General features: G+C 34.6%; 2 protein-coding genes across 4 annotated transcripts; both read left to right on the forward strand.

Annotated features, from left to right (window-relative positions):
• Window positions 1-333: 333 nt before the first annotated feature.
• Window positions 334-7707, forward strand: LOC132178305 (protein NRT1/ PTR FAMILY 5.2-like). Of its 3 annotated transcripts, none has more exons than XM_088515923.1 (5): window positions 334-454; window positions 3783-4000; window positions 4124-4689; window positions 4789-4961; window positions 7004-7707. In XM_088515923.1, the coding sequence occupies exons 1-5, from the start codon at window positions 334-336 to the stop codon at window positions 7705-7707; spliced, it is 1782 nt and encodes a 593-aa protein (XP_088372049.1). The 3 variants fall into 3 exon arrangements, with proteins under 3 accessions (XP_088372049.1, XP_059446733.2, XP_088372051.1); XM_059590750.2 differs by having other exon boundaries at window positions 4792-4961; XM_088515925.1 differs by lacking the exon at window positions 334-454 and adding an exon at window positions 2345-2360 and having other exon boundaries at window positions 3777-4000; window positions 4792-4961.
• An 8404-nt stretch (window positions 7708-16111) lies between these two features.
• Window positions 16112-20282, forward strand: LOC132179315 (protein NRT1/ PTR FAMILY 5.2). The gene is made up of 4 exons (XM_059592018.2): window positions 16112-16295; window positions 17114-17331; window positions 18518-19083; window positions 19168-20282. Exons 1-4 carry the CDS (start codon window positions 16178-16180, stop codon window positions 20051-20053), a joined length of 1788 nt encoding a protein of 595 aa, XP_059448001.2. The 5' UTR covers window positions 16112-16177; the 3' UTR covers window positions 20054-20282.
• The last annotated feature ends 7368 nt before the right edge of the window (window positions 20283-27650 follow it).

Raw genomic sequence — 27650 nt, forward strand, 5'->3', positions numbered from 1 at the left:
CCCAAACGGGCCATAAATCCGACATGTGACACTAAAGCTGATCAACACGAAATTAGTAAATTAAAATTGATAAATTTAATTCATTTAATTGAATAAATCAAATTAATGTTAACTCATATAGTCTTATATATACTCATATTTTACTTTTAACACAATTTAAACTCAACACATAACACGAATGATCACTACCCGTAGTCACAACTCCCAACTGCCTTAGGTTAACCAAAAAAGAAAACTGTCTCGAGTAAAATAAAATAAATTAAGGTATAAAAGGCGGTTGGGTTAGGCACTGGACAAAGGTTGTCAAACGAAGGAGAAAGGTGAAGGAAAAGAATGGCTCTGGTGGGAGAAGCAGTTGGTGATGAATACACGCAGGATGGGACAGTGAACCTGAAAGGGAAACCAGTCCGTAGATCCAAGAGTGGCGGATGGACTGCTTGCTGGTTTATTGTTGGTATGACTCTTTATTTATTCTCTATCTCTCTCTAAGGGATATTCCAGCCTTAATTAAGGATGGATTTGATAGCCAGGCTCCTTGAATAGATTCAAGGCGTTGAACATGTATTGGTGAGGTGACTAACAACATATTCTTAAATAGATTTATATATATCTCTAGCAATCAAGAGATGACTTTTATAATGTTCATTTATCCCAACAGATTTTGGGTTGTTTGAGCACTTGCATGAACATGTGGGTTTCATATGGGTTGTCTTGCAATTGACTGTCCAGATTGTTAGCAATTTGGACATGTATTTGCTAGTAGGGATGCAACTAGAATTTATTTATTATTTTTTTTTTCTGTGGGGAACTAAGCCTGCATAAATAAATAAGCATGCGTATTTTTTGAGGAAAATAGTAGTGTAGTATATATCCTTATAAAAATGAAAGTAGCACAGTTATTCAAATGTGGGATGATTTTTGTGCTATGGGTCAAATATTGACCAAAAAATCATTTGACTGGTCATCTAAAACTGGTACTCTAAGCGGTCTAAACTATTGTAAAAGAAGATTTTTTTGCTCCGTTTACTTCGACCTAAAATGGTTTCCATCGGAAAATATTTTCAGGAAAGTCATTTTTTACGGCGTTTACTGCGCGTACAAAAAATCACGTACAAAAAATCAAAATTATATATATATATATATATTAAACTATTACGAAAATGTTATGACCAAGTGTTAAGAGGTGTCCGAATCGAGTCCCGTAAGGACCCTATTTCGACTCACCCGGGACCTGCTCGGACCCACCTAGCCCCTATCAGGACCCTGTCGGGATCAACCCTAGACCTAGTAGGATCCGTCCTCTCAATAGGGACATTTTCGTAATTTAGTGTTTAATATGATTTTGCGTACACACCAAATATCGGAAAATGTTTTCTAGGAAAATGTTCTCTAAGAAATCATTTTCAAGGAAAATGTTAACTAAGAAATCATTTTCAAGGAAAATCATTTTCGCCGAAAATATTTTCCGACGAGTCCCGACGGGGTCCCGGGCAAGTTTCGAGCAGGTCCCGGTCGAGTCCTATGCAAGTCCGGGGCGGGTCCTGGCCAGACAAGTCTCTGTCAAGTCTTGGGCGGGTCTGGGTGAAGTCCCAGACAAGTCCCAGGCGGGTCCTAGGCAGGTCAAGACGGGGTCCTGGGCAAGTTTCGGGCGGGTTTCGGTTAGGTCCCAGGTCCCAGTCAAGTCTCAATCGGGTCCCGAACAGGTCCTGGGCGAGTCCCAGTGAAATCCTGGGCGGGTCCTGGTGAGGTCGTGGGCGGGTCTTGGTAGGGTCCGTCGATTTGAGAATGAGATGCTTAAGTCAAAAAATAGTTTACGTTTTTCAAAACCGTAAACTATTTTTTAAAAATTAAAGAAGAATTTTCGATCAAAAAGAAAATATTTTTAATTAACCACTATTTTACGTTGCAGCAAATATCATAAAATAGCGAAATCATTTTCTGAAAACTATTTTACGTGTAAGTAAACGGAGCCTTTGTTTCGGCTTTGCTTTTTAATTTCCTTTTTTGCTTTGTAGTTTTTTCACTTATAATTAATGCAAATCATATGGGCACAGGTATAATTAAATTTGTTTTGGCTTATGTATGCAGTGTTTGAACGCATGGCGTATTATGAAATATCTGTTAAGAATATAATAGATATTATTCTAAGGTTATTTACTTCCTTATGGATTCTAAGGTTTTTTAGTCAACTAGGTTTACCTTTCCTTAGTCTACTAGGTTACTTGACTATCACTCATAACCTCTCTATAAATAGAGGCATCTGTAATACTTTTTAATAATTAGTCTCAATTTAATATATATATAAACATGGTATCAAAGCCATTGGCTTACACCAGTCAAACCAATGGTCCTGTGCGACGTCCACCTTCTCCTTCCATAGCCCACTGCCAGCCGAGCCTCGTGACAGAACCATCGTGTCGTCCCTGTTGGCCGTCGTCCATCAACCCACCACTGCCGGCTCCATACAAATCCACTGCAATCTATCCACCTCATCTCCAGCAATCCAAAACCTTCGCACAATCATTGTGCTCTTCTCCTCCATCAGGTCGCGACCTAGAAACGCCAATCAGACCGCACCACTCAGCCACGTCTTCTTCTCCTTTTTCTATATTTTACATGTTTTTCTATAAATAGCACCATCAACAAACATCTCTACAAACACGCCTCCAGATTCATGCACCGAAGATCTAATTTGTTTAGCTCCATTGCACCTCCATCAGACGTTCTTGGAGTACCTTGTGCTGGTGTCGTTACCTCCATCGGTCGTTCTTGGACTACCTTGTGCCGGCGTCCTTTCCCTGTACTAGAGACCTTCCCTCCATCGGACGTTCCCAGACTACCTTATGCCGGCGTCCTCTCCTCCATCGGGACTACCTTGTGCTGGCGTCTTTCCTTCAAGCCACCTTCGTTGCAGCACAAAACGCATATTTGCCAATATGTAAAGAGAGATAAGAAAGTAGAAGAGAATTGCCGGGCATGCAAGACAATAATGCAAGAAAAGAGGAAGAAAGAGAAAGTGGTATGTGTTTGCACATGATAGCCGAAAGGTGAGTTAAAAGTGAGAAGAGAAGTGATGGGAGTCGTCAGAAAGAAAAGAAAAGAAGTGAAAAAAAAAAAAAAATCCATCTTTTTGACCTTGAGGTAATATCCAAAACTCAAGGTTCATTTCAACCCATAGTTTGACAATTTCAATATGGCCCATAGTTGGCCTATGCCGACAATTTTAAGAGCCACCGATGCTTCCTTCAGTTTTAATATGGCCCATAATTGGCCCATTTCGGCCAAACATTGCCGATGTTCAAGAGCTGCTGATTCTTCCTTCAGTTTCTTTTAGTGCTGTGATCAAGAAGCAAATTCAAGATTTCACAAGTTTTTACCTTGAGTTTGAAGGGGGATGTTAAGAATATAATAAACATTATTCTAAGGTTATTTATTTCTTTATGGATTCTAGGGTTTCTTTAGTCAACTAGATTTACCTTTTCTTAGTCTACTAGGTTACTTGACTATCATTCATAGCCTCTCTATAAATAGATGCTTCTGTAATACTTTTTAATAAATAGTCTCAATTCAATGTAGTCCATTACATATTTTCGCTCTCTCTCTCTCTCCTTCTACGATATATATATATATTTTCTGAAAACAATTTTACATGGAAGTAAACGGAGTCTTTGTTTCGGTTTTGCCTTTTCTTTTCCTTTTTGCTTTGTAGTTTTTTCACTTATAATTAATGCAGATCATATGGGCGCAGGTATAATTAAATTTGTTTTGGCTTATGTATGCAGTGTACGAAGTGTTTGAACGCATGGCGTATTATGGAATATCCTCCAATCTGATTTTGTATTTAACAAAGAAGCTCCATGAGGGCACCGTCTCCGCTGCTAACAATGTCACCAATTGGGTTGGAACCATTTGGTTGACTCCAATCTTGGGTGCCTACGTGGCTGATGCTCATCTTGGCCGTTACTGGACCTTTATCATTGCCTGCTTCATTTATTTCTTAGTACGTCTCAACCCCACTATATCATCACCACCAAATATATAATTAACAAGATTCATTATTTATTTTGAAAATCTTAAGAACACGCTAAAGAAAAAAGAATTAAGTCAAAAATCTTATTGGCAGGGAATGTCACTGATCACATTGGCCGTTTCACTCCCTAGCTTAAAACCGCCTGGCTGCTCAAAGACAGATATCGAGAACTGTAAGAAGGCCTCGACATTACAACTAGCCGTATTTTATGGTGCACTCTATACCTTAGCTGTCGGAACAGGTGGAACCAAGCCAAACATCTCCACCATGGGGGCAGACCAATTTGACGATTTTGACCCCAAAGAGAAGGCTCACAAGCTGTCCTTCTTCAATTGGTGGTATTTCAGCGTCTTCATCGGGACACTCTTTGCCAATACATTTCTTGTTTGGGTACAAGACAATGTAGGATGGACTTTAGGATATGCTCTTCCCACTCTTGGACTTGTAATATCCATTTCCATCTTCTTGGCAGGCACACCCTTCTATAGACACAAAGTGCCCGCAGGCAGCCCCTTCACGAGGATGGCAAAGGTCATTGTGGCTGCTATAAGGAAATGGAGGGTGCGTATTCCTAATGATCCCAAAGAGCTCTATGAGCTTGACTTGGAAGAGTATGCAAAGAAAGGAAAGTTCAGAATTGATTCCACACCCACCTTGAAGTATGTATATCAGCTATAAATTTGCTTTTGTATCCTAATTATTGTCCTAATTTAAAGGCATTTTTGTCCTAATTTTACTTAATGTTGCATGCATGGAAGCAGGTTCCTTACCAAAGCATCTGTGAAAACAGGCTCGACTAATCCATGGATGTTGTGCTCAGTTACACAAGTAGAGGAGACAAAACAAATGTTACGAGTGATCCCAATCTGGGTTTCCATGTTTGTACCGAGCGCAATGATCGCCCAGACCAATACTCTCTTCGTCAAGCAAGGTACTGTAAAATTGTCACTTTTCTCATAAATTTAAACCGATAGAAAAAGGTAAATTTAATCACTTAACACTACAAAAAAAGAATTTTTTGCTGACATGCGTTTTCTGACGTGTTAGGTGGTCTGACATGTCAGAAAATTTTCTTGACGGGGCATTTTTTACGTATTTCAGGCGTTAAAATTTTGGGTGTCAGAAACGAAAAATTTCTGACGTGTCAGATGTAACACGTCAGAATTTTCTGACGTATCAAAATTGGCACGTCAGAAAATTTTTCTAACTTGTCACTTTCTGACACGTCAAAAATTTAAAAATTATTAAAAAACAATAATTTTTCTTTTTTCAAATTTTTTCTGGATATTTTTTTTTTCAATTAAAAAATTATTAATTTAAATTATTTTGCAATTAAAATAATATATATATTTTTAATTCTTTTCACCACCATACCTTTCTCCCCCAGCTCTCTCCATGATCCCTTCTTTCTTCCATTTTCACTCACTCTCTTCTTTCCTCAATTTTCAAAAACCCAAACCCAAAAAATATTAAAAAAATCAAAAACCCAAATCAAAAAATCAACCTGAAAAATTAATAACCCAAACGTCAAACCCAAAAAATCTTCAAAAACCCAAAAAATCTTCTTATCTTCTCTTCTTCTTCTTCTCTTCAATTTTTTTTTTTTCTTGTGCTTATCTTCTTCTTCTCTTCTCCTTTTCTTTTTCTTCTTCTTGATCTGCTTTTCTTCTAGCGCTGCTGTCGTGTAGAGAGATTGAGAGAGAAGAGGGAGATTCAGAGAGATTGAGAGGAGAAGAGGGAGCTTTTGCTACGTGCAAAGAGAAGAGGGAGAATGAGAGAGGGAAAGAAGATCTGGCATAAAGAATAAATAATAAAAGAGGAAAAGAAGAGAGAAAATTAAAGTTGAATGTCCCGCTATTTTTTTTTTGACGTGCTGGACTAGCATGTCATAAAAAAATAGTGTTTTCATACATGCAGATAAATAGTGTTTTTGCGTGAAAAAAGAAGAAGAAGAAAGAAATAGAGCAGAAAACATAATTTTTTTTATTAAAAAAAATTATGTTTTCTATTTCTTTTTCTTTTTTTTTACACAAAAACACTATTTATTAAAAAAACAAAAATTATATGAAATATATATAATATAAATAAACCTGATATTAAAAAAAGAAAAAGAAATTATTGACATGTCAAAGTGACACGTCAAGAAATCAAAGTGACACGTCAAGAAATCAAAGTGACACGTCAATAAATATTGACATGTCAAAGTGACACGTCAATAAATAATGACGTGCCAAAATGACACGTCAATATTTCTTGACGTGTATAATTTTAGCACGTCAATAAATATTTAAATATTAAGTTATTTAAATAAAATTTTTAAAAATTTAATTTAATTTAAATTTCCTGACGTGTTGAATGTAACGTCAATAAATATTGACGTGGCATATTCAACACATCAAAAAAAAATTTGTTGACGTGCCACTTTTGGCATGTCAATAATTACTGACGTGGCAAAATTTGGTTACTGTTTGTCACGTCAGAAACAATTCGGTTTTTTGTAGTGTAATCATTACTTTAACACTAATCTACGTTTGTATCGAGAGCAATGATCGCCCAGACTAATACTCTTTTTGTCAAGCAAAGTAGTATTAAATTACGATCTATAAGCTTAAGTTGATAGGAAGAGGTAAATTTAGTCACTTAATCATTACTTTAACACTAACCCACGTTTGTACCAAGCGCAATGATCTCCCAAACCAATATTCTCTTTGTCAAGCAATGTACTGTTAAATTACCACTTTTCTCATAAGTTTAAGCTGATAGGAAGAAATAAATTTAATCACTTAATCATTACTTTAACATTTATCCTCACATGTAGACACATGGAATATTTAATTTAAATTGGAGTAAATAAGGTTCAATCATAGAACTTTTGGCTCTAATACCATGTTAAATTACCATTTTTTCTATACGCTTAAACTGATAAAAAGAGATAAATTTAATCATTTAATCATTTAATCATTACTTTAACAGGTACTACTCTTGATAGAAGCTTTATTGGGAACTTCAAAATCCCCCCGGCAAGTTTATCTGCATTTGTAACCATATCCATGCTTGTCTCTGTCTTGCTCTATGATCGGTTTTTTGTCAAGATTATGCAAAGGTGGACTAAAAACCCTAGAGGGATCACTATCCTTCAAAGAATGGGAATTGGGCTTTTTATCTACATTATTATGATGATAATTGCATCTCTAACAGAGAGATATAGACTGAGGGTGGCCAAGGAACATGGGTTGGTTGAAAATGGAGGACAAGTTCCTCTAACCATATTTATTTTACTCCCTCAATTTGCACTTGTGGGAATCGGAGAGGCATTTTTAGATGCTGCAAAGATGGAGTTCTGCTACGACCAGGCGCCGGAAAACATGAAAAGTCTTGGGAGTTCGTATTCCTTGACCTCTTTTGGAGTGGGAAACTTTCTGAGTAGTTTCCTTCTTTCAACAGTTTCTCACATAACAATGAAGCATGGTCACCAAGGATGGATTCAAAACAACCTCAATGCTTCTCATCTTGATTATTATTATGCATTTTTTGTCGTACTAAACTTCCTCAACTTCGTCTTCTTCTTGATTGTGGTTAAGTTCTATACGTATAAGGCTGAAATTTCGGATTCAATAAAAGTGCTGACAGAAGAATTGAGGAATATGGCAGCCGTGGTTTCTAATCCGGAGGAATGAAATCAAAGCTGATATTCAACTTGGCAATGATTTTGGTTGACCTCAATGATCAGGAAAAAACTGTAGGCTTCGACCGTATATATCCAACTTGCGCTTGCATGTTCGTTGTTTCATTATACCAAGATGGCATGGGTAGTTGCCAATGCTGACTTGTGAATCTTTCTTGGATTTTTCCCTCGCCCTTTTGATGATGCTATTTATTTTCTTCAGTGTCAAGACAGAAAAAGGGTCACAATGCTATTATATATTGATCCACAAGAAAGAAAAACTAGGCAACGACAAAAAAGACCATGCTCTTACCAATATTGAGGCTGGTACTATATATAGCCTGATCCCACCCTCACACACCTAGACAGAGATTAAAAAAAAAAAAAAAGGAGTCCAACTCTAATTAATTTATCCAAAAATTGTATACCTAAATACTAAGAATGATTGAAGGATAAGGATAGGGATAATGAAAAGTCTAAACAGAGATATTTTTAAGGGATAAGAAACCTTAAGGGCGGCATATTGTCCAACTCTGCACAACCGGAGGCATACTCAAACATCAACCTAGCTAGCAAGATCATCTAATTAATGAAATGCTCATACTCGGGCGCCCAAGTACCATCCTCTAGGGGTGCAAAGACGGTTACGGTTAGCGGTTAGTGGCAATAACCGCTAACCGTAACCGCCCTAGCGGTTAGTAAATTTCACTAACCGCAACCGCTAACCGCCTAACGGTTAGCGGTTAGCGGTTAGTGGCCGGTTAGCGGTTAGTGAAATAGATAACCGCCCGCTAACCGTTTTTTTAAAATTGGGCTTTTTTTTGGGCTTTTTGGGCTTATTTTTTTGGGCTTTTTTTTACCCTCATTTTTTTTTCTTGTATTTTTAATATCTTCTTGGGCCCAATTGCTATAAATATTTGAATTGTCATTGGATCATATGATTAAGTGTTGATCTTATAAACTTACAAACAAACAAAAATACTTCAATTGTAGTTATAAGTAACACATTGTTTAATCCAATGTCAATTACTTAATTTGATATTATATGAATCACATTGTCATTGTCATTGTACATGAATAATTGATTAAGTATTGGAATTGTAATTGGATCATATAGTTAAATATTTATCTTATACATTTATATTATTCAATATGCATATAATATAACTATAAGCAATTATATATATATATATATATATATAAAATTCAAAATTGTTCAAAATTGTTAATTTTCTTTTTTTTTTGTTTCTTTCAAAAAATGGTTAAATTTCTTTTTCTAAAAAATGTTCAAAAAATACATTAATACTTCAATTGTGATTATAAGTAACACATTGTTGAATCTAATGTCAATTACTTAATTTGATATTATATAATCATATAGTCTCATTAAATTATATCATATGATTCATATGATTAATTATTTAAATTCTTATCGTATTTACTTATAATCTTTTTTCTTTGAATTGAACTTAATATCTAATGGTAAATGGCAATGTTCAAACTCCTAAATCCTAAATTCCTAAAGTATCTAATAATGCTTTAATTAAATTGTAGACTTGTAGTTATAAGTAACATATTGTTTAATTCAATTGAATCAATTGTGATTATCATTGTACATGAATCATATGATTAACTTGTAGACTTATGACTTATGAGTTATGTCATATTATATATGTATTATTTATTATTATATAATCATATGATTTAATGATCAAGTCATCATGTGATATAATCATATCAATTATAGTGATAATATATAAATTACTAAAATTATAATGATAATACATTAGTACTTAAATTATGTTTATAAGTAACACATTGGTCATTGTTTAATCCAATGTCAATTACTTAATTTGATCTTATACGAATCATATCATCATTGTACATTAATAATATGATTCACTTGAAGTCTTGAATAAAGTATTTGAATTGTCATTGAATCATATGATTAACTATTGATATTATACATTTATATTATTCATATACATATGTAGACTTATATAGACTTATAGGTTTATAACATACATTGGAAATAAGTCTCTAGATATTTAATTGTTGTATTAGTATGAATTAGTATACTTATGAGTTATGTCATATTATATATGTATAATTTGTTATTACATAATCAAATGATTTAATAATCAATCTCATGTGATATAATCATATAAATTATAGTGATAATATATTAATACTCAAATTGTGATTTAATTATTTTTTAAAAAAATTGTGATTTAATGATCAAGTGATTATGTTATATGTATAAATATTTTTATAATTATAATTATAAAAATATATTATATAAAAAGGCGGTTAGCGGTTAGCGGTTACGGTTAGTAGACCTAATAACCGCTAACCGCTAACCGCTAGGCGGTTATGGCGGTTAGGCGGTTAGCGGTTAATGCGGTTAGGCGGTTAGGCGGTTGGCGGTTATAGCGGTTAGCGGTTAGCGGTTAGCGGGCGGTTAAAAACCGCCCGCCTTTGCACCCCTACCATCCTCAAAAGAACATCAGCTATAAAACAACACATGCTTTACGGGTGAAAAAGATATATAAAAGTGTAAGTTCACGACTTATTGAGTAAAAATACACAAATAAAGTCAATTGTTTTAGCAATATATTTATGGTTTGTAATCACAAGTAGGAACAAAAAATGCAGTCCAATATTGTTAAATGACAAGAGTATCATGATGATGCATTATGAATATAGTACATAATAATTTAAATTGAACATATTATAGTTTAACTTTATATGTAATTAAGTTCACGATTATTTAGTTGAATATTGCTAATAACCGTATCCGTCCAAAAGACAGCCAATATTCATCAATCTTTGAAAAAGGTTTGGTTGAAAATTTTTCTTGAATTTATTTACGAGACGTTGTACTTGCTTAGCAAGATGATTATTCATGTTTTAGTAATGATGAGAATCTACAGTATTCCTTAAAAAAATATAAAAAGTTACTGGATTATTCCTTGTGACAAATCAACTTCTAGAACTTTAAATATGTGACATGATTCATAAATTCGTGAAAATTTTAGGATATCTATCAACCATACCCTTGACACTTGTACTCCTATGGACTGAAGTCCATTAAAAATTTAGTCACCATTGGACCAATAATAAACTTTTTTTTTTTTTTTTTTTTTTTTTTTTTTTTGTAATTTGTAATCTTTCTATAATTTATTTTTAAACAATATATAGTTTCTAGTCCCTTTCTGTACCTTTGGTCTCTCTTATCCATTTCTTTTAATTTCTTTCTTGTCTTATTCAAATTTTCTTTGAGCAAGAAAATGATATTTTGAGAATAGACTAGCTTTTTTTTTTTTTCTTTTTTTTTTTCTTTTTTTTTTTTCTGAGCAAGAAAGAAAATGATATTTTCTTTCTTGTCGTTATCGTACATCCATGAGATTGCAACCTTTAACTACCATTTACTAATCCTTTGTCTCTAGAACCCAAAATATATTTGCTTTCAAAATATTCAATGTAAACTATCAAAAATGAAAATATTGTACTAATCCTTTTGGAAGGTGAACTGTTCACGTCTCTAATTTTAAATTCAGTCACTGTAGTTAAGGTTATTTGCAAAATGTCACTATTCGAACGTCACTAATTCAACAATGAGCAGCTTAAAACATCACCTTTTATGTGTCACTAATTTGTCAATTTTTTTTTGTAGTGGATGGTCCATGGTACAATGTTTTGTTGGGAATTTTATTCCAAATATTCCATGATAATCAATTAATTTATTGCTACACGCACATGATGAATGGGGAAGGGAATTCTGTATTCTCAGATCTTCTTTTCATGAAAAATAATAAGATCATTTTCTAGATCTTCTTTTTCGTAAATAGATCTTTGATGTAATTAATCAGGATGAAATGTTTAGTACACTAGTATATTAAAGAAAAGGAATAGATGAATTACTAAAATAGAAAAGTATTATATATATATATATATATATATATATATATATATATATATATATATATCTGTGCTCCATCTTGTTAATTCTTTTTACAAATTCAACATTAAATCTGTGATATCTACAAGTGGTTTGTGAAATTCAATGATAAATTTATTCATCTTTTATATGAAGATGGACAAAATGTGGGCTAGAGATTGAAACAACTTATTATGTATGTTTGGAGCATTTATTATGATTTTTTTTTTCTTTTTAAAGAAAAAAAATAGAGAAAATGAACGAATCAATTACAACAAAGAAGTTCTTTCGTTCAATCCTTATCAAGAACACCATTTTCAATAGAATGGTTGTCATTCGCCAATTGTTTACTTCCTTTTTTTTTGGGTGAGAAGAATTGAGTAGATTATTATTGGTCAATCAAAGACAGCTAAATTTTCTGTCAAAATAATATCATAAATACATTGGGGAGTTTCCTCTAACCAAATCTTATCTATGAAGTGCAAAGCAAGTGAACCAATTGTTTACGTCTAATTCTCAGACTTTGGCTATGATATGATCTTTGAACATAAAACGATCTTTGAACATAAAACAGTTTTTCTTTTGCGTTAACTACACTTTCACACTTCATTTTCAGCTCCCTATTTCTGTCACTATTTCTATCATTTTCTATTCTATTCTATAATTAATATAATCAATGATAGAAGAAAAAAACAAATATTGTATCAATCTCTTGGTTTTGTCCTATTATCAAAGAACTTCGGGGTTCAAAATTGATCAAATCGATCCTTAATTAAAAGTTTTATTCGTTATCAAATCATTCATTCCGTCCCACTTCTGTTACCTTTTCCAACAAAATGCCACTTGTATCCAATAGTTTTGCAACACGTATATACTTTGCACAGCCAGTTTCACCATGTTAGATGCATACCACAATAGATCGCCACATTGATCATGACACGTCATAAAATGTCAAGTTAAAAATGCACCATCAACAAATGATTAAGAGAAAAATGCAAAATCAATCCATATGATTTCACTTATTTGCAATAAGCTTACTATGGTTGAAAAATGTTTTGAGAGCTTCACGTGGTATGCAAAAACAACAAAATTATGAAAAATAGGCCAATGACTCTTAATAACACAGAATGAGGGTTGAATATGCTTTTACAAAATTAGTGCGGAATTTAAAAATCATTCACCACACAATCAATCACATATGAATTTTGTGACGAAGTAAAAACCTTTTAAAAAAACTCCTCAAATTCAAGAAACTCATCAACAATAAAAGAATTCAATTACAAGCATGATATACTTTGTTTTTTATTGGGCCTATAAAAAGGAAAGCTCATGTAAGCCAGGTGTAAGCAAAGGAGCTTTCCAGTGTGAGCCGGTGGGAGATAGGTGCTTATAAGGAATATAAGCACCTATTTCTTGTCGGAGAGTCCAAGCTGAACATACCTAATTGGAGTCCCCTTTATATAGCCTTTGGTCTTATCAAGTAGAATCGTCTTTGACCTAGGAATCATACCCGTAATTGACTCCCATATATTATGAGATTGCTAGTTAATTGCAAAAACCCATTGATCTCTAGAGATACGGGACCTCATAGGTAATTGTAGATTGATTTGGATTCAATGTGTTGGCGAGATTGTTTCATTGATTAGGAATAATAATGCTTAATGCCCTTCCGCTTAAAGATTGCATGAGCAACTTACCAGAGGTTGGTCGATCAACATGATACTCAGAAGACAGATTGGGAGAAGCGTAGAAGTCTATAATGAAACTTTTCAATATTTTGTATATTTAATATAAAAAAATGTATATTATTATACTAAAATTATAAAAACTCCATTTAAACTTTTTGTCTTTGACTCCAACTTTTTGTCTATAAAAACTTCAAGAAGTAACTCAATTAATTGAGACTAGGTCTAATGAAACGGATATCACTAATTCGAATTTTCCTTCCTCCTCTTGTGCAGACATGTCAAACAAAATATTAGTCAGGCCGCCAGCCCTGCTATGAGGTCTAGCTAACTAAATGGGTCCAAATAAATGCCCCAAACTATTATTTCGTTTATCCTTCAATGATATGCTTTAGTTTATGCTTATTTGATTAAACAAAAGAGATATGTTATATATTAAAGTTGGCTACTATCAGTACACATCGATATGTAATAGGCACACAACATGCATGCACGTCAGCAAGATAAAAGCTTAGCTCATTAAAAAGAAAGTAAATAGGGGGTCTTAATCATTCTGGATTCTACTTTGAAGTTGTTTGTAGAGAAGAGTTGCTTTGAAAAAAGGTACTTTGAAGAATTGTCACTTTTATGCCTCTAGAAGCTTTGGATAGTCCAACGGGAGGAACAGTAACTTATTACAAGGGGACAAAGAAATATTAGTCGACGGGTGACGGGTCAAGGTGGCAGGCCGGTGTGAATATGCTCAGTCAGCAAAGGCATATATATGGATTCTTTTTCTTTGCCATCGTTCAAAACTGCCCCCACTTTGAAAACTAAACACACTAATTAATATATTTACTACCATTTTTTCAAAAGTTTTTTTATTTTTTTCTTTAAATACGGGAAGCATTTATTTGACACATACTCTTTTTTACTTTTTATTTTATAGATTATTAATTAGACACATACTTATTCATATATACAAGTTTTTAGATTTCGCTTTTGTTTTTAAAATATATTCTCAACTTTTCAAAATAAGTGAAAAACAATACTTAGTCTCTCCCTTCACCACATCCCTCGGCCACTACTTAATAGGTACTAGGTAGCCAGCCTTTTGGGAAAATAGAGGTGGCTCGCCGTTATCCACAAGGACCACAACATCTATAGGAGTGGCTTGTGGCTACCCCTATATATTAATGTAAGCCATTGGTCTCCCCCACATCATCTACCCTTGTTAAAACAAAAAAAAAAAAAGAAAAAAAAAAAATCTTTCATCAGTCTCACCTCTCTACCTTATCCTAACACTCCTCTCTTCTCCTTTTTTTTTTTTTTTTTTTTTTTTTTTTTTTCATTAGAGTTCCGTCATCCACAACGATCTAAGGTGGTCTGGTCACCTAGGGGGTGTTCGACTATTCTCTATTTTTTTTCTTTTAGGTAATTGATTACTTCCAACGAACTCTTTAATTAGGAGGTAAGTGACTAACCCCGAATAAACTTTTGGGCCAGGAGACCTTGTGTGAGGAGACGAGAGGGCGGTGAGAGAGGATTCCCCCTGTGGTAATGAGGCAGCGGATAAGCAAAAAGAGAAACAAAAAAGTCGCTTTGTTTGATAAAACCTTTTTTTTTTTTTTATATATTGTAATTGATGTAAATTTGATGTGAAAAAAAAATTAAAAATATAAATTTCATATAAAAAAGTGAAAAAGGTAGTATAGAAAGTAAAAAAATTTTGTTTTATTATGATTTTTTTATTTGAATAATAATAAAAAAATAATAATATAATATGCAAAGTAAAAAAAAAGTTAGTATGTTTTGTTATTAATTTTTTTTAGAAAAATGTGTATGAACAGTAATAAAAGAAAATGAAGGCTTTGCCGAACAAAGCTCTGATCTGGGGAATGGAAGTCGTGCACAGCATTGCTCCGAGTCTGCCAAAGTGTATATCCATGTCCATGCCTGCAGAAACAAGGATAGAGTCAGCAACTTGGGTGGATAAGTTGAGGTGGAGCATGAGATTGAGCAGCAGCTGTAGGAGAGCCACCCATTTTTAGGTGCCGAGGTGGGAACACCTGTTAGACGGATGAGAGAGAGAGAGAGAGAGAGAGAGAGAGAGAGACCACATAAACTGGGAAAAGTGACAATGGAGAAACACGTTTTCAATGGTTTCACAAACAGGAGATATAAAGAGGACAAAGGAGGAAGGGAGGGATCATCGTCGGCAACAAAATTTAAATATGATATCATGTTAAATTAATAAAAATAAAGAATATAATAACTGAATTTAGTTTTAAGCTAAACCGTCATGAATTTTGGCTTTACAGATCGGAGCTGGGAGCAGATCGAGTACAATCAAAGCGACGTATTTGGCTCAGGTGAGAGAGAGAGAGAGAGAGAGAGAGAGGCATAGCTGACAGTGAAGCTGCCTTTGGGAAAAAGTCGCTGAAGAGAGTTTACTACAAATTTAATATTCGAAGAATTACGGACACATGTTTTACAGACTCGAAATTTGTGCATACAGATTTTAATTCAATTTGGCCCGCTAGACGTAACAAAACATATATAACTCCGCTCCGTCACATTTTCCTATCCAAAATATCTTCCGATTAAAGAAGATTCCATGAGGGCATATGCGTCATATATATATATAGAAGGTGGGTCGAAGCAAATACAGTTGGCAGGTTGGGGTCCCACCTGCAGCGAAAAGTAAATTAAGCAATAGAAAAAACAAGAGGGTGGGACACCAAACAAGTGGACAAAAGTTATATATATATATATATATATATATATGTGTGTGTGTGTATAAAAGTAGTGTGGGAGTGAATGTTGTTGTGAGCAAAAGAGTGGAGGCGATTGGTGCCTGCAACTCTGTAACCAAAAGCATGGCTACGGAAGAAGAAGCTTTCGATGATTACACTAAGGATGGGACGGTGGATCTGAGAGGGAATCCGGTCCGTAGATCCAAGCGCGGTGGATGGACTGCTTGCTCCTTTATTGTTGGTAATCTAATATCTCTCTCTTTCTCTGCTACCTCCTTCTTTTGTCTCTCAAGAGGTTGAAATAATGTCCATCCAGCCTTGAGGATTTGGTTACCCACACACAACTCACTTGATTCGTGTATCCTTTTTAGGATTATACACATGTTTGGGCTCCTCAAAACTTGAAAGCCAATTAATTTACTTTTAAGTAGTGACAATTAGATTAGATTAATTATTTTGTTATTGTTATGGCAAATGTATATAGCAGCTTAATTATATGAAATGTGTCTTTATATATATTCATTTTCTTCAATTCACGAAGCCAGCTTGCAGCTCAGCTGTAATAAGTTTTTGCAAATTTTTAGTGTCAGTACTTTCTTCATTAATGCTAATTATCAATAAATGAAAGGTGGTTTGTGCCCATGTGTTAGTTGGCTCATGCCCATCTTCTCTTCACTTTTTTTTTTTTTTTTTTTTTTTTTTTTTTTTTTTTTTTTTATGCAAGCTCAAATTGTCCACAATTGCATTGACAGAAAAACACTTTGCGGCTGTAGGCTTGTAGCTATAATTAATTAGACACGTATATATAACTATTTTACAGTACGTTAGTTGTTCTATTAAATAGTCTATTAAGTAGAAGAAATTATTGCTTAAAAATAATTCTCATCGATCTTAAGGCTAAAAGAATAGTTTTATTTATTTATTTATTTTATATATATATGCTTGAACCCAAGTCTAAAGTAGAAGGAAGCTCCAATATTTTGATATATAATTGTAACGCAGCTATATATGTATTTGTGGAGGTCATGTTGAAAAATGGTGATATATATGCATGTGCAGTGTACGAGGTTTTCGAACGCATGGCGTATTATGGAATATCTTCCAATCTGATTTTGTATTTAACAAAGAAGCTCCACCAGGGCACCGTCTCCGCTTCCAACAATGTCACCAATTGGGTTGGAACTGTTTGGATCACTCCGATCTTGGGTGCTTACGTCGCCGACGCTCATCTCGGCCGTTACTGGACGTTTGTCATTGCCAGCATTATTTATATCTCGGTACGTCTCAACCACTAATAATATCTCATGATCTCCCACCCCCATATCTTTCATATATGTTCATGCCTTAATTTATCCTTTTTATCCTATAATAATATAAATCTTCTTTTATATATATATATGACACATATGCCCTCAGACCGAAACCCTAACACTTGCTTTAGATGTTTAACAAAGTCAAACATAATAAAGATTGATATTCTTCTTTGTCCATGCATAAGTATGTACGTTTGACTACAAACTTTTGTTTTATAAGGCTGTAGTAGTTGAAAGATACAGGATAAGGAGAAAAAGAAGAGTGATACATATCTGTATCACAACTTGAAGTAGAACGTTCTTCTGTCCTGTTTAGGTCCAATTTACACAACATGGTCTTTGTCTTTTTTTAGGTACCTTTGAGTCAACTTGTTGAAATTATATTATGCTTTTTGGATAAGGTGGTATATAATAATATAAGATATTGAAGACAGAAGCTTTAATTGTTTTCAGAAATTGCCCCTATGTAATTCGGGTGTACTCAAGCATAAATTAAGGACTTACTATATTTCTTGAGATATAATACGACCAAGTAGGCCGTATGGAAGAAAAATAAAATAAGTTGGATGAGTAGGTTGGAATTTGAAATTCAACCAAGTGGAAAATAAAAACAATAAAGAAAGCATTCTTAATCTTATACCAACTTTCTCGATCATGAGTCATGACTCCCGGGAGAGGGGGGAGCCAGGATATGGCGTGGTTAAGAGTTAATCAGAAAGTCCTAAGTAGGTCAATATATAAAATTTTAGTACTAGGATATATGTATAAAGTATTGTTACGTAAATTATGGATTTCAATAGGCTGGAAAAAAGGGTGTAATCCTAGGAAATGCACGTGCGTGACCAATGGTTCTTATTATAAAAGTACAAGAGATTACTGATAAATTTTGTGCTTTTATTAAAAATAATAGGATTTTACTGTCATAAAATAATATATAATAAATAATAAGGGGGTACAGCCAATGATATATGTAAAGGCTTTTATTATAAAGAACAACCTTAAAGATTTTTCAAACATTAAAAGACACTTAGATTGAAATTAGGTATATGAGCTTTGTTTGCTAAAATTAATTTAGTTTTCTTTTTCTCAAAATAATTTTTTTTTTCTTTTGGCTAAATTGGCATGTACGTTTACCTATATACATTGGCAGGGAATGTCAGTATTAACGTTGGCCGTCTCACTCCAAGGCTTAAAACCGCCTAGCTGCTCAGACACCAATATCGAGAACTGTAAGAAGGCTTCAACATTACAGCTAGCAGTGTTTTATGGTGCACTCTATACCTTAGCCGTTGGAACAGGCGGAACCAAGCCGAACATCTCCACCATCGGTGCCGACCAATTCGATGATTTCCACCCCAAGGAGAAGTCTCACAAGTTGTCCTTCTTCAATTGGTGGATGTTCAGCATCTTCTTCGGGACACTCTTTGCCAACACAGTTCTTGTTTGGATACAAGACAATGTAGGATGGACTTTAGGATATGCTCTTCCCACTCTTGGACTTGCAATATCCATTTCCATCTTCTTGGCAGGCACACCCTTCTATAGACACAAGGTGCCCGCAGGCAGCCCCTTCACGAGGATGGCAAAGGTCATTGTGGCTGCTATAAGGAAATGGAGGGTGCATATCCCTAATGATCCCAAAGAGCTCTATGAGCTTGACTTGGAAGAGTATGCAAAGAAAGGAAAGTTCAGAATTGATTCCACACCCACCTTGAGGTATATATATACATATATCAGCTAGAAATTTACTTTTGTATCCTAATTATTGTCCTAATTTTACTTAATATTGCATGGAAGCAGGTTCCTTACGAAAGCATCTGTGAAAACTAGCTCGACAAATCCATGGATGCTTTGCTCAGTTACACAAGTAGAAGAGACAAAACAAATGTTACGAATGATCCCAATCTTGGCTGCCACGTTTGTACCGAGCACAATGATCGCCCAGACCAATACTCTTTTTGTTAAGCAAGGCACCACTCTTGAAAGAAGCATCGGCAGCTTCAAAATCCCCCCGGCAAGTTTAGCAGGATTTATAACCATATCCATGCTTATCTCTGTGGTGCTCTACGATCGGTTTCTTGTCAAGGGCATGCAGAGGTGGACGAAAAACCCCAGAGGCATAACTCTACTTCAAAGAATGGGAGTTGGGCTTGTTATCCACATTATAATTATGACAATTGCATCCCTAACAGAGAGATATAGACTTAGTGTGGCCAAGGAACATGGGTTGGTTGAAAATGGAGGACAAGTTCCTTTAACCATATTTATTTTACTTCCTCAATTCTTGCTTATGGGCACGGCAGATGCATTTTTAGAGGTTGCAAAGATTGAGTTCTTCTATGACCAGGCGCCAGAAAGCATGAAGAGTCTTGGGACTTCCTATTCCATGACTACTCTAGGAGTTGGAAACTTTCTGAGTAGTTTCCTTCTTTCCACAGTTTCTCACATCACCAAGGAGCATGCTCACCGCGGATGGATTCTAAACAACCTCAATGCTTCTCATCTTGATTATTATTATGCATTTTTTGCTGTACTAAACGTCTTGAACTTGGTCTTCTTCTTGATTGTGATTAAGTTCTATGTGTATAAGGCTGAAATTTCGGATTCAATACAAGTGCTTACAGAAGAATTGAAGGGGATGACAGTACAGGTATCAAACCATGAGGAATCCATGGCCAGGACGTAGATTGGAAACTGACCAATGGGAAAGAATAAACGCCATGCAGAAATCACAGCTGATCTTCAACTCCGTGATGGTCGTTATGGTATGTAAACGGGCCTTTTCATAGAGCACGAAGTATTGCTATAGGCTTAATTATAGCTTTGGGTTCATGTTGTTATTTTGCTTTAATTTACCTCAAGATATATGAGAATGTAATGTTTAATTACAGTTGTTTAATAGAGAAGGAAAGCAATATAGTTGTGTCTAGGCCAGTGGCGGAGCCAACCATTTTATATTGGGGGCGCCGCTAAAATTTTTCTCCACCCTAAAAATTTGGTAATTCATATAATATATGCATCATAAAAAATATCTATATAAGTTTATAAATATGTGCTCAAATTGATATATTAAAATGTAACATGTCGACACTATATCAAAAAGACAAAAATACAAAAAAAAAAAAAAAAAAAGTGTCTAGAACTGCACTTTACGAAGAGACTAGAGAGAGTTTGAGAGAGAGCGTCTTAAAGATTTTTTTTTTTTAGGGGTGTGGGAGAAGGGTTGCTATGTCTTGGTAATGGGTAGGTAAAATTGTAAAAAGAATTTTTTTTTTTTTTTTTTTTGAGGGTGCCGTAGGTTACCAAAAAAAAAAAAAATTTTAAATCCCTGGGGGCGTTACCCCCAACGGGTAATGTGGCTCCGCCACTGGCCCAGGCCAATCAGAGTTTGGCATGTCACCAATGTAGTGACGTGTCACTTTGACACTTTACTAATTGGTGACGTGTGATTGTGCACACGTGACTAATCGGTGATATGTTAAAAACAACACTTCACAATTTATTTTAATTTCAATTTTTTTTTTCATTTTTTCCCTTTTCGAAATATTTTTGATGTTTTTTATTTTTTATTTTTTTTGAATTGGGGACTTGTTAATATCTAACAAGTTATTATTTAGTGACTTGTCAAATATGACACATCATTAAAAACAATGGTGACGTATGGGGGGAAAAAAAAAAAAAAGAAGCACTATAGATACTTTACTATTCTTTTTTTTTTAGAGAGTATTCATTTAGTACATTTAGGCGGACAAATTTGTCCAAAAAAATAAATTTACCTCCAAAAGAGAAATACAATATTGCCCTCCAAAATGTACTAAAATGGATCATGTTTTCGTGTTTGTCTTGGATGCCATGACAATTAAGTAGAAAAAAAAAAACAATAAAAAAAATTCAATCATATATAACACTAAAATTTACGTGATTTGTCTAAACAAACTTATGTTTACCGGAAAAGATAATCAGAAATAAATATACTATCAAAAGATAAAGTACAAAAAATAGCATAAAAAAAAAATTTTTTTTTTTAAAAAAACCACTCAAACTCTCAATACATACAAAATAACTCCCATAATATATATATATATATATATATGAAAAAAAATAGAACTTTCACTATATATTACGTTTCCGCGTGATGCTACTTTTTACCGGTGCAAAACGAGGCCGACAAGGTCTTTTTCCGGCAATTGTTTTATACCCCAATAATAGATATCGGCATGCCCCCCAATCATAAATGAATTTAATGCATATGATAAAATGCAGATTGGCCATTCAATAAAGAAGAACAAGTGGGTTGACAAATCAACTTCTAGAGCTTGAAATGTTTGACGTAATTCATAGACTCCGTAAAGCTTTAGGATATATATCTAACCGTCAAAGCCATGACACCTGCGCACCAATGGGGTCTGATAGTCCATTACAAATTTTGGTCACCATTGGTAGCAATAATTAATAATAACGACTTCTTTTGTCCATGTGTAATGTTCATATATATAATTGATTTTAATTTAGACCATAGTTGTCAGTACGTCCCTTTCCGTATATATCTTTGGTCTATATATCTTGCCCATCGATCTCTGCCAAAGATATTTTCAATCCACTCTTTTCTTTTCTTTTCTATTTTCCTTCATTGTCTCCGTCATGCTCGGTGAGATGGCAACCTGTCACTACCAGTCTACCAGTCTACAACCCAAAAATATCTTTGCTTTCAATCATTCTTTCAAGTTGTATATAATTAAGCTAATAACAACAAATTTAAAAGGTGATTTGTGGTGGATTTTACTCGAATTCAAAGATAATCAAATTTATTTCTACACACCCATGTGCCTTGAGAATGGAGAAGCTAGGGAGAGGGAGTTCCTAACCCCATGGTGCGAATTGGCTCACAAATAAGTAAATAAATAAATAAAAGGTGAGGGTGCTGATTGATAAGAGTACTCCAATAATACTCCATATATACCTACACATTATTATCCATCATATGATTCATATCACACCACCTTAGTCAACCGTATCGATATAATCCATACAAAAAATTATACATTATTCATCATATCCCATCTAACTTAGTCAACCAAGATCCTCCACTCATTTTATTCCCCCACTCGATCATTACATGTTCACATTCTGATGCACATGTGTATTCCAAGCAGTACTTTCATGGTATGTGAATCACATGTGAATAATGTCATTAAATCTCTTTTCCTATCTTACCCTCACCAGCTCCCAAAAAAAAAAAAAAAAAAATTATTAAGATATCAAAAAGTAATAATAAAAAAAGGTTTGGTAATTGAGAAATAAAAGTGTTAAATATATTGGATAATATATTAGAAGCGGAAGAAAGAGAGAGAAGAGAGAGGAGAGAGAGAGAGCGAAAGCACACAATGAACTACATTGTATTGACACCGATCTTATAATAATAATGAATACAGAAGCCTCTATTTATAGAGAGGCAAGTAACCTAATAGATTAAGGAAAAGTAAACCTAGTAGAATAAGGAAAGGTAAACCTAGTAGAATAAGAAAACCTAAAGAAGTAAATAACAAGTAATATTCTTAACATCCCCCCTCAAACTCAATGTGTAAACTTGAGTTTGGATAAACGAAAAGGGAAAGAAAAAGGAATTCGCCGAAAAAGCTGCTTGTGCCGAAACAATTGCCGAAGTAACGCCATAAAAGTTGTTAAGGACCCGTGGATTCTGCCTGAATTTGAGCAATGCATTTAAGCTGGAGCTTGGTTCACTTAGTGGATTCTGCCTGAATTTGAAAACCATATACTAGTAATGAAGAAGCTTGCCTAGTCGGCTTAGAAAAGCAAGGCCGGTTAAAAGGGGCTTGTTTGGCCCGTAACCCTTGGACTGTCTCGCCTGATCGGCTGAGCTAAAGTCTGACCCAAAAATTCTAGCTAGTAGATCGTCTCGCCTGGTCGGCTGAGATAAGTAGGGCCGGTTGAAAAGGCTAATCATGTCTGAAACCCTTGGACCGTCTCGCCTAGTCGGCTGAGATAAGTAGGCCCGATTGAAGAGGCTAATCATGTCTGAAACCCTTGGACCGTCTCACCTTGTCGGCTGAACTAAAGTCTGACTAGTGGACCGTCTCGCCTGATCGGCTGAGATAAGCAGGGCCGGTTGAAGAGGCTAATCATGCCTGAAACCCTTGAACCGTCTCGCCTTGTCGGCTGAACTAAAGTCTGGCCCATCTAACTAGTAGACCGTCTCGCCTATTCGGCTGAGCTAAGTAAGGAGAAAAATGGCCGGTTGAAGAGGCTATTCAGTGACCGGTGATGGCGGCATTTGACAAGGCATAAGTGGGCCGGTTGAAAGGGGCTTCTTTGGCCCGAAAACCCATGGACCTAAGGAAAGATTGGTCTGACCCGAGAGTGCCATCCGCAAGAAGAATGAACCGGATTGAATTGCGCCAAGGAATAGGCTATAAAACCGAATTGAACAAGCATAAACCAACTTGAACCGCATAAAACAAACGCCTAAATTTGAAGAAGAGTTTTGTTTTCTGCCATATAGAGATGCCAAAAGCAAAAATAGACCACAAATTTGAAATCAGGACGAAAAATTGAGTAGGAAACACCTGGTCAACTTTTTCAGTGGTCAAAGTCAACGGTCAACAGTCAAGTCAATACTACAAAAGTCAACCATGTCAAGGTGCTGACGTGGCAGATAGGGCTGACGTGGTGCATAGAGCTGACGTGGCTCTGATGACGTGGCACATATGATGGCGTGGCACTGATGACGTGGCATTGATGACGTGGCAATTAGGACTGACGTGGCAATTAGTGCTGACATGGCTATGATGACGTGGCAATTAGGGCTGACGTGGCAATGATGATGTGGCAATTAGGGCTGACGCGTGGCACGTGGGTGCGATGGCGCGTGTGGCACACGCGTGAACGGAGGAGGCTTGTCCTGGCGCGTGGATCTAACGCGCGGAACTTCTGGGGGCGCGTGGAGGCGCGTGCAGCGTCGTATGGAGGATATGGGACTTGTTCTGGAATCACCGAGATGAAAGATATCGATCGGTGGCCTTGGAGAAGTGATCGGACCACCGTGGCGGCTGGTGGCGGAAGGGCAGTGGTGGAATTGCCAAAAATTTGGGCGGCGTGTGAGGGCGCGTGGAAGCTCCGATGGGGCTGTGTGCGGCGGATCTGGGACGGTTGTCTTCCGGGTTTTCAAGCGGTATAGTGATACACTGAAAACCTCGAGGAAAAGATAAAGAACCGTGAGGAGCAGAGAGAATGATTCGCCGTATAACACTGGCGGCGCCGGAAAACGTCAAAGACGTTTATTGGAGGCCACAGAAAGGTGGCTCTGATACCATGTTAAATATATTGGATAATATATTAGAAGTGGAAGAAAGAGAAAGAAGAGAGAGGAGAGAGAGAGAGCGAAAGCACACAATGAACTACATTGTATTGACACCGATCTTATAATAATAATGAATACAGAAGCCTCTATTTATAGAGAGGCAAGTAACCTAATAGATTAAGGAAAGGTAAACCTAGTAGAATAAGGAAAGGTAAACCTAGTAGAATAAGAAAACCTAAAAAAGTAAATAACAAGTAATATTCTTAACAAAACGAACTTTATTCTTAACAACAATATAAAGCAAATCCTTTCGAATCCGATGCAATTAATACGCTAGATATTCAAGTGAATTGAATCTCAATCCATCCCTTCTAGTCTAATGCATATTATGAATGTTAATATAGGACGGCATCTTATTCAAGCTCGCCTCTCATTAATTACAAACGTGGAGACAGATAGAGGTCGGTTGTCTTGGCATCATCACATTCAAAGGAATCTCGTATCTTTTTTAGAATGTTGGAAAATGTCATTGATCAAGACAAAAAATCCTCAACTACTTTATATCACTACTCCAAATAAATAAATTGAGCCAATGAGTGAGGGAGTTGCCGCCACGTACCCCTTCTCAGCTCCCATGCCTTTTAAATGTATTTTCGGGTTTCGGGTTTCGGAACAGTAAACCTTGTCTAAACTCTAAAGTGCTGGAGTATTATCAAAAGATATTATTTATTTTGTAATGTTTTGGATTTGGCATGTGCATGCATGCATGGCAGCTTCATCATATATATATATATATAAAAGGATTACTATTTAATGCAGGGACATTATATATCGAGAATAATTTATTTAATATAAATTATAAAGATTGGATATGAGATACGTGTACGTATAACATTACCATTAAAATTATGACAGGAAAGCAATATTATCAACGTTGAATGGGTCAAAATATATGTCTTAAAGGAAAAAACAAAAATCGTACGTGTAATGGATAATAGAAAAAAACCATATTTTTACAATAAATAAAAAAAAAAAAAATCATTACACCGGTTTTTCAGAAATTGTTGTAGTAAGTATGTTTAATTATTATGGTAAAAAAAAAAAAAAAAAGTTCGTAATAGAATAATATCCTGCAATAATATGCTTAATTAGTTTATACGGAATTTATTAAAAAAAATAAAAATAAAAATAAAATAAAATAAAATAAACAAGAGAGAAGTATCACGTAACTTCAAAATTTTTTTATTTTTTTTATTTTTTTTATATGTCCGCGCACAAAGAAAGAAAAAATGGAAAGTAAATTCGAAACTGATGTCATAATTCTTGTATTTTACACCTTATAGGACAAGGTATGTTAAGAAATTTAAAATTTATCTCTTGTATTTTATTTATTACAGTTAAAAAGCAAGTAATTAGGGTCTATAATTCTTGATTCTGGTTTGATTGTAACATAATTGTCACTTATATTTACATCTAGAAGCTTTGAATATAAAAGTACGTAGTCCAAAAAGAGAGTGACCTAACATTTAGTCGTGTTTGAAAATATGCTAATCCAGCCAAGGCTTAATTATGGATTCTTATTCTGCGCCAACCTTCAAAACTGGCCCCCATTTGGAAAACTAAAGCCACAAAAGTGCCTCGGACTTTTTTAGATCTTGTTTGGGTAGCAATGATTCGAAGCATCTTTTTTTCTTTTTTTTACACTATCTCAATCGTATGAATATTTAAAAGTGAAATGCTACAGTTTTTTCTGGTATTTTTCTATTGTTCTCTTGGTATTACGTAGATATTGATTTTTAAAAAAGTAGAAGAAAAAAATTACCTTACTAGTCCCTCAAAAAAAAGGCAAAAAATAATATTCGCGTATAATTAAGAAAATATTAAGAAGAACTGTAGCATTCCTCTATATAAAATATACTGGATTTCCAACAGTTGACTACATATATAATCAATCTAAACACGAAAACTGCTTTCTTATCCCTAAAGTACCCTTGTTTTATTTACAAATTACAATCACTTCAAATGACAAGTTCAAAAATGGGTTTTCTATTATATAGGTGGAAAGGGAGATGAAAGATCTAGAGTCTACAACTATTGATGTGTTCATCAGCTCATATATATACAACCATTGGTTACTTCTAATCCGACCCTACGGCTCTGTTTGGTAGAGGATTGTGTATTAGATTTTTTGTTTGAATAGTAATAAAAAATAGTAATGTGATATAAAGTAGAAAATATTTTGAATTTTTTTGCTAGGAAAGTAAAAAAGTTATATTTTGTAATGGGTTTTTTGTTTGAATAGTAATAAAAATAATTGATGTGATATAAAAAGTAAGAATGTTTTGGAGTTAACTTTTAAGCAAAATGTTTTAGTGAAATCTTGGGTTGTTTGCTAAACAAGCCATCTCCATTGTTTTTGGGATCTGCCTTGTCATCAAGTGCATGTGCACGGTTCCAAACTCAAATGTGCTGAAGTAAACCATAATCGAGATTAAAGAAGCAAAATTAATCTTTTTCTTTTCTTTTAATTGTAACTTGGTAACTATTAACATTAATCATTACAACTGAAATATCTACCAAGTACTTATTACATTAATTGTAATTGTAATTATTACATGATATTTATCACCTTGATAAAGTAGATTTAAGGTATATCTTAATACACAAAATCATCTTAAATCATTAAGTTTGTAACTTCACTCAAATGCACTAATTACCATGAGTGGTCTATAAGTCCTATATATATAACAAGAAGCCACATCTATCTCGAGATTATCATTAGTGCTGGCTAATTCTTTGTAGTAGTGCTGCTCAAATTGTTTTACAAGTAGAAACATATATAGGAATTGAATGATAAATGTAGCAATGTTTCTTGATATGGAAAGACAAAATCATGCTTATCATGCACGAGGCTTATACTTGTATATTTTGTATGCTAGCATACAAAATATACAAGTATATCACT

The sequence above is a fragment of the Corylus avellana genome, chromosome 4, assembly GCF_965113065.1.
Source record: "Corylus avellana chromosome 4, dhCorAvel1.hap1.2, whole genome shotgun sequence".
Taxonomy (NCBI): domain Eukaryota; kingdom Viridiplantae; phylum Streptophyta; class Magnoliopsida; order Fagales; family Betulaceae; genus Corylus; species Corylus avellana.

What these genes read in the sequence shown, in the direction of transcription:
- LOC132179315 (XM_059592018.2), top strand. Translation starts at nt 16,178, where the DNA reads ATGGCTACGGAAGAAGAAGCTTTCGATGATTACACTAAGGATGGGACG. An exon ending in TGCTTGCTCCTTTATTGTTG is followed by an intron (nt 16,296 to 17,113) that starts GTAATCTAATAT and finishes ATGCATGTGCAG; the next exon opens with TGTACGAGGTTTTCGAACGC. An exon ending in GATTCCACACCCACCTTGAG is followed by an intron (nt 19,084 to 19,167) that starts GTATATATATAC and finishes GCATGGAAGCAG; the next exon opens with GTTCCTTACGAAAGCATCTG.
- LOC132178305 (XM_088515923.1), top strand. Translation starts at nt 334, where the DNA reads ATGGCTCTGGTGGGAGAAGCAGTTGGTGATGAATACACGCAGGATGGG. An exon ending in TGCTTGCTGGTTTATTGTTG is followed by an intron (nt 455 to 3,782) that starts GTATGACTCTTT and finishes TTATGTATGCAG; the next exon opens with TGTACGAAGTGTTTGAACGC. An exon ending in TACTCTCTTCGTCAAGCAAG is followed by an intron (nt 4,962 to 7,003) that starts GTACTGTAAAAT and finishes TTACTTTAACAG; the next exon opens with GTACTACTCTTGATAGAAGC.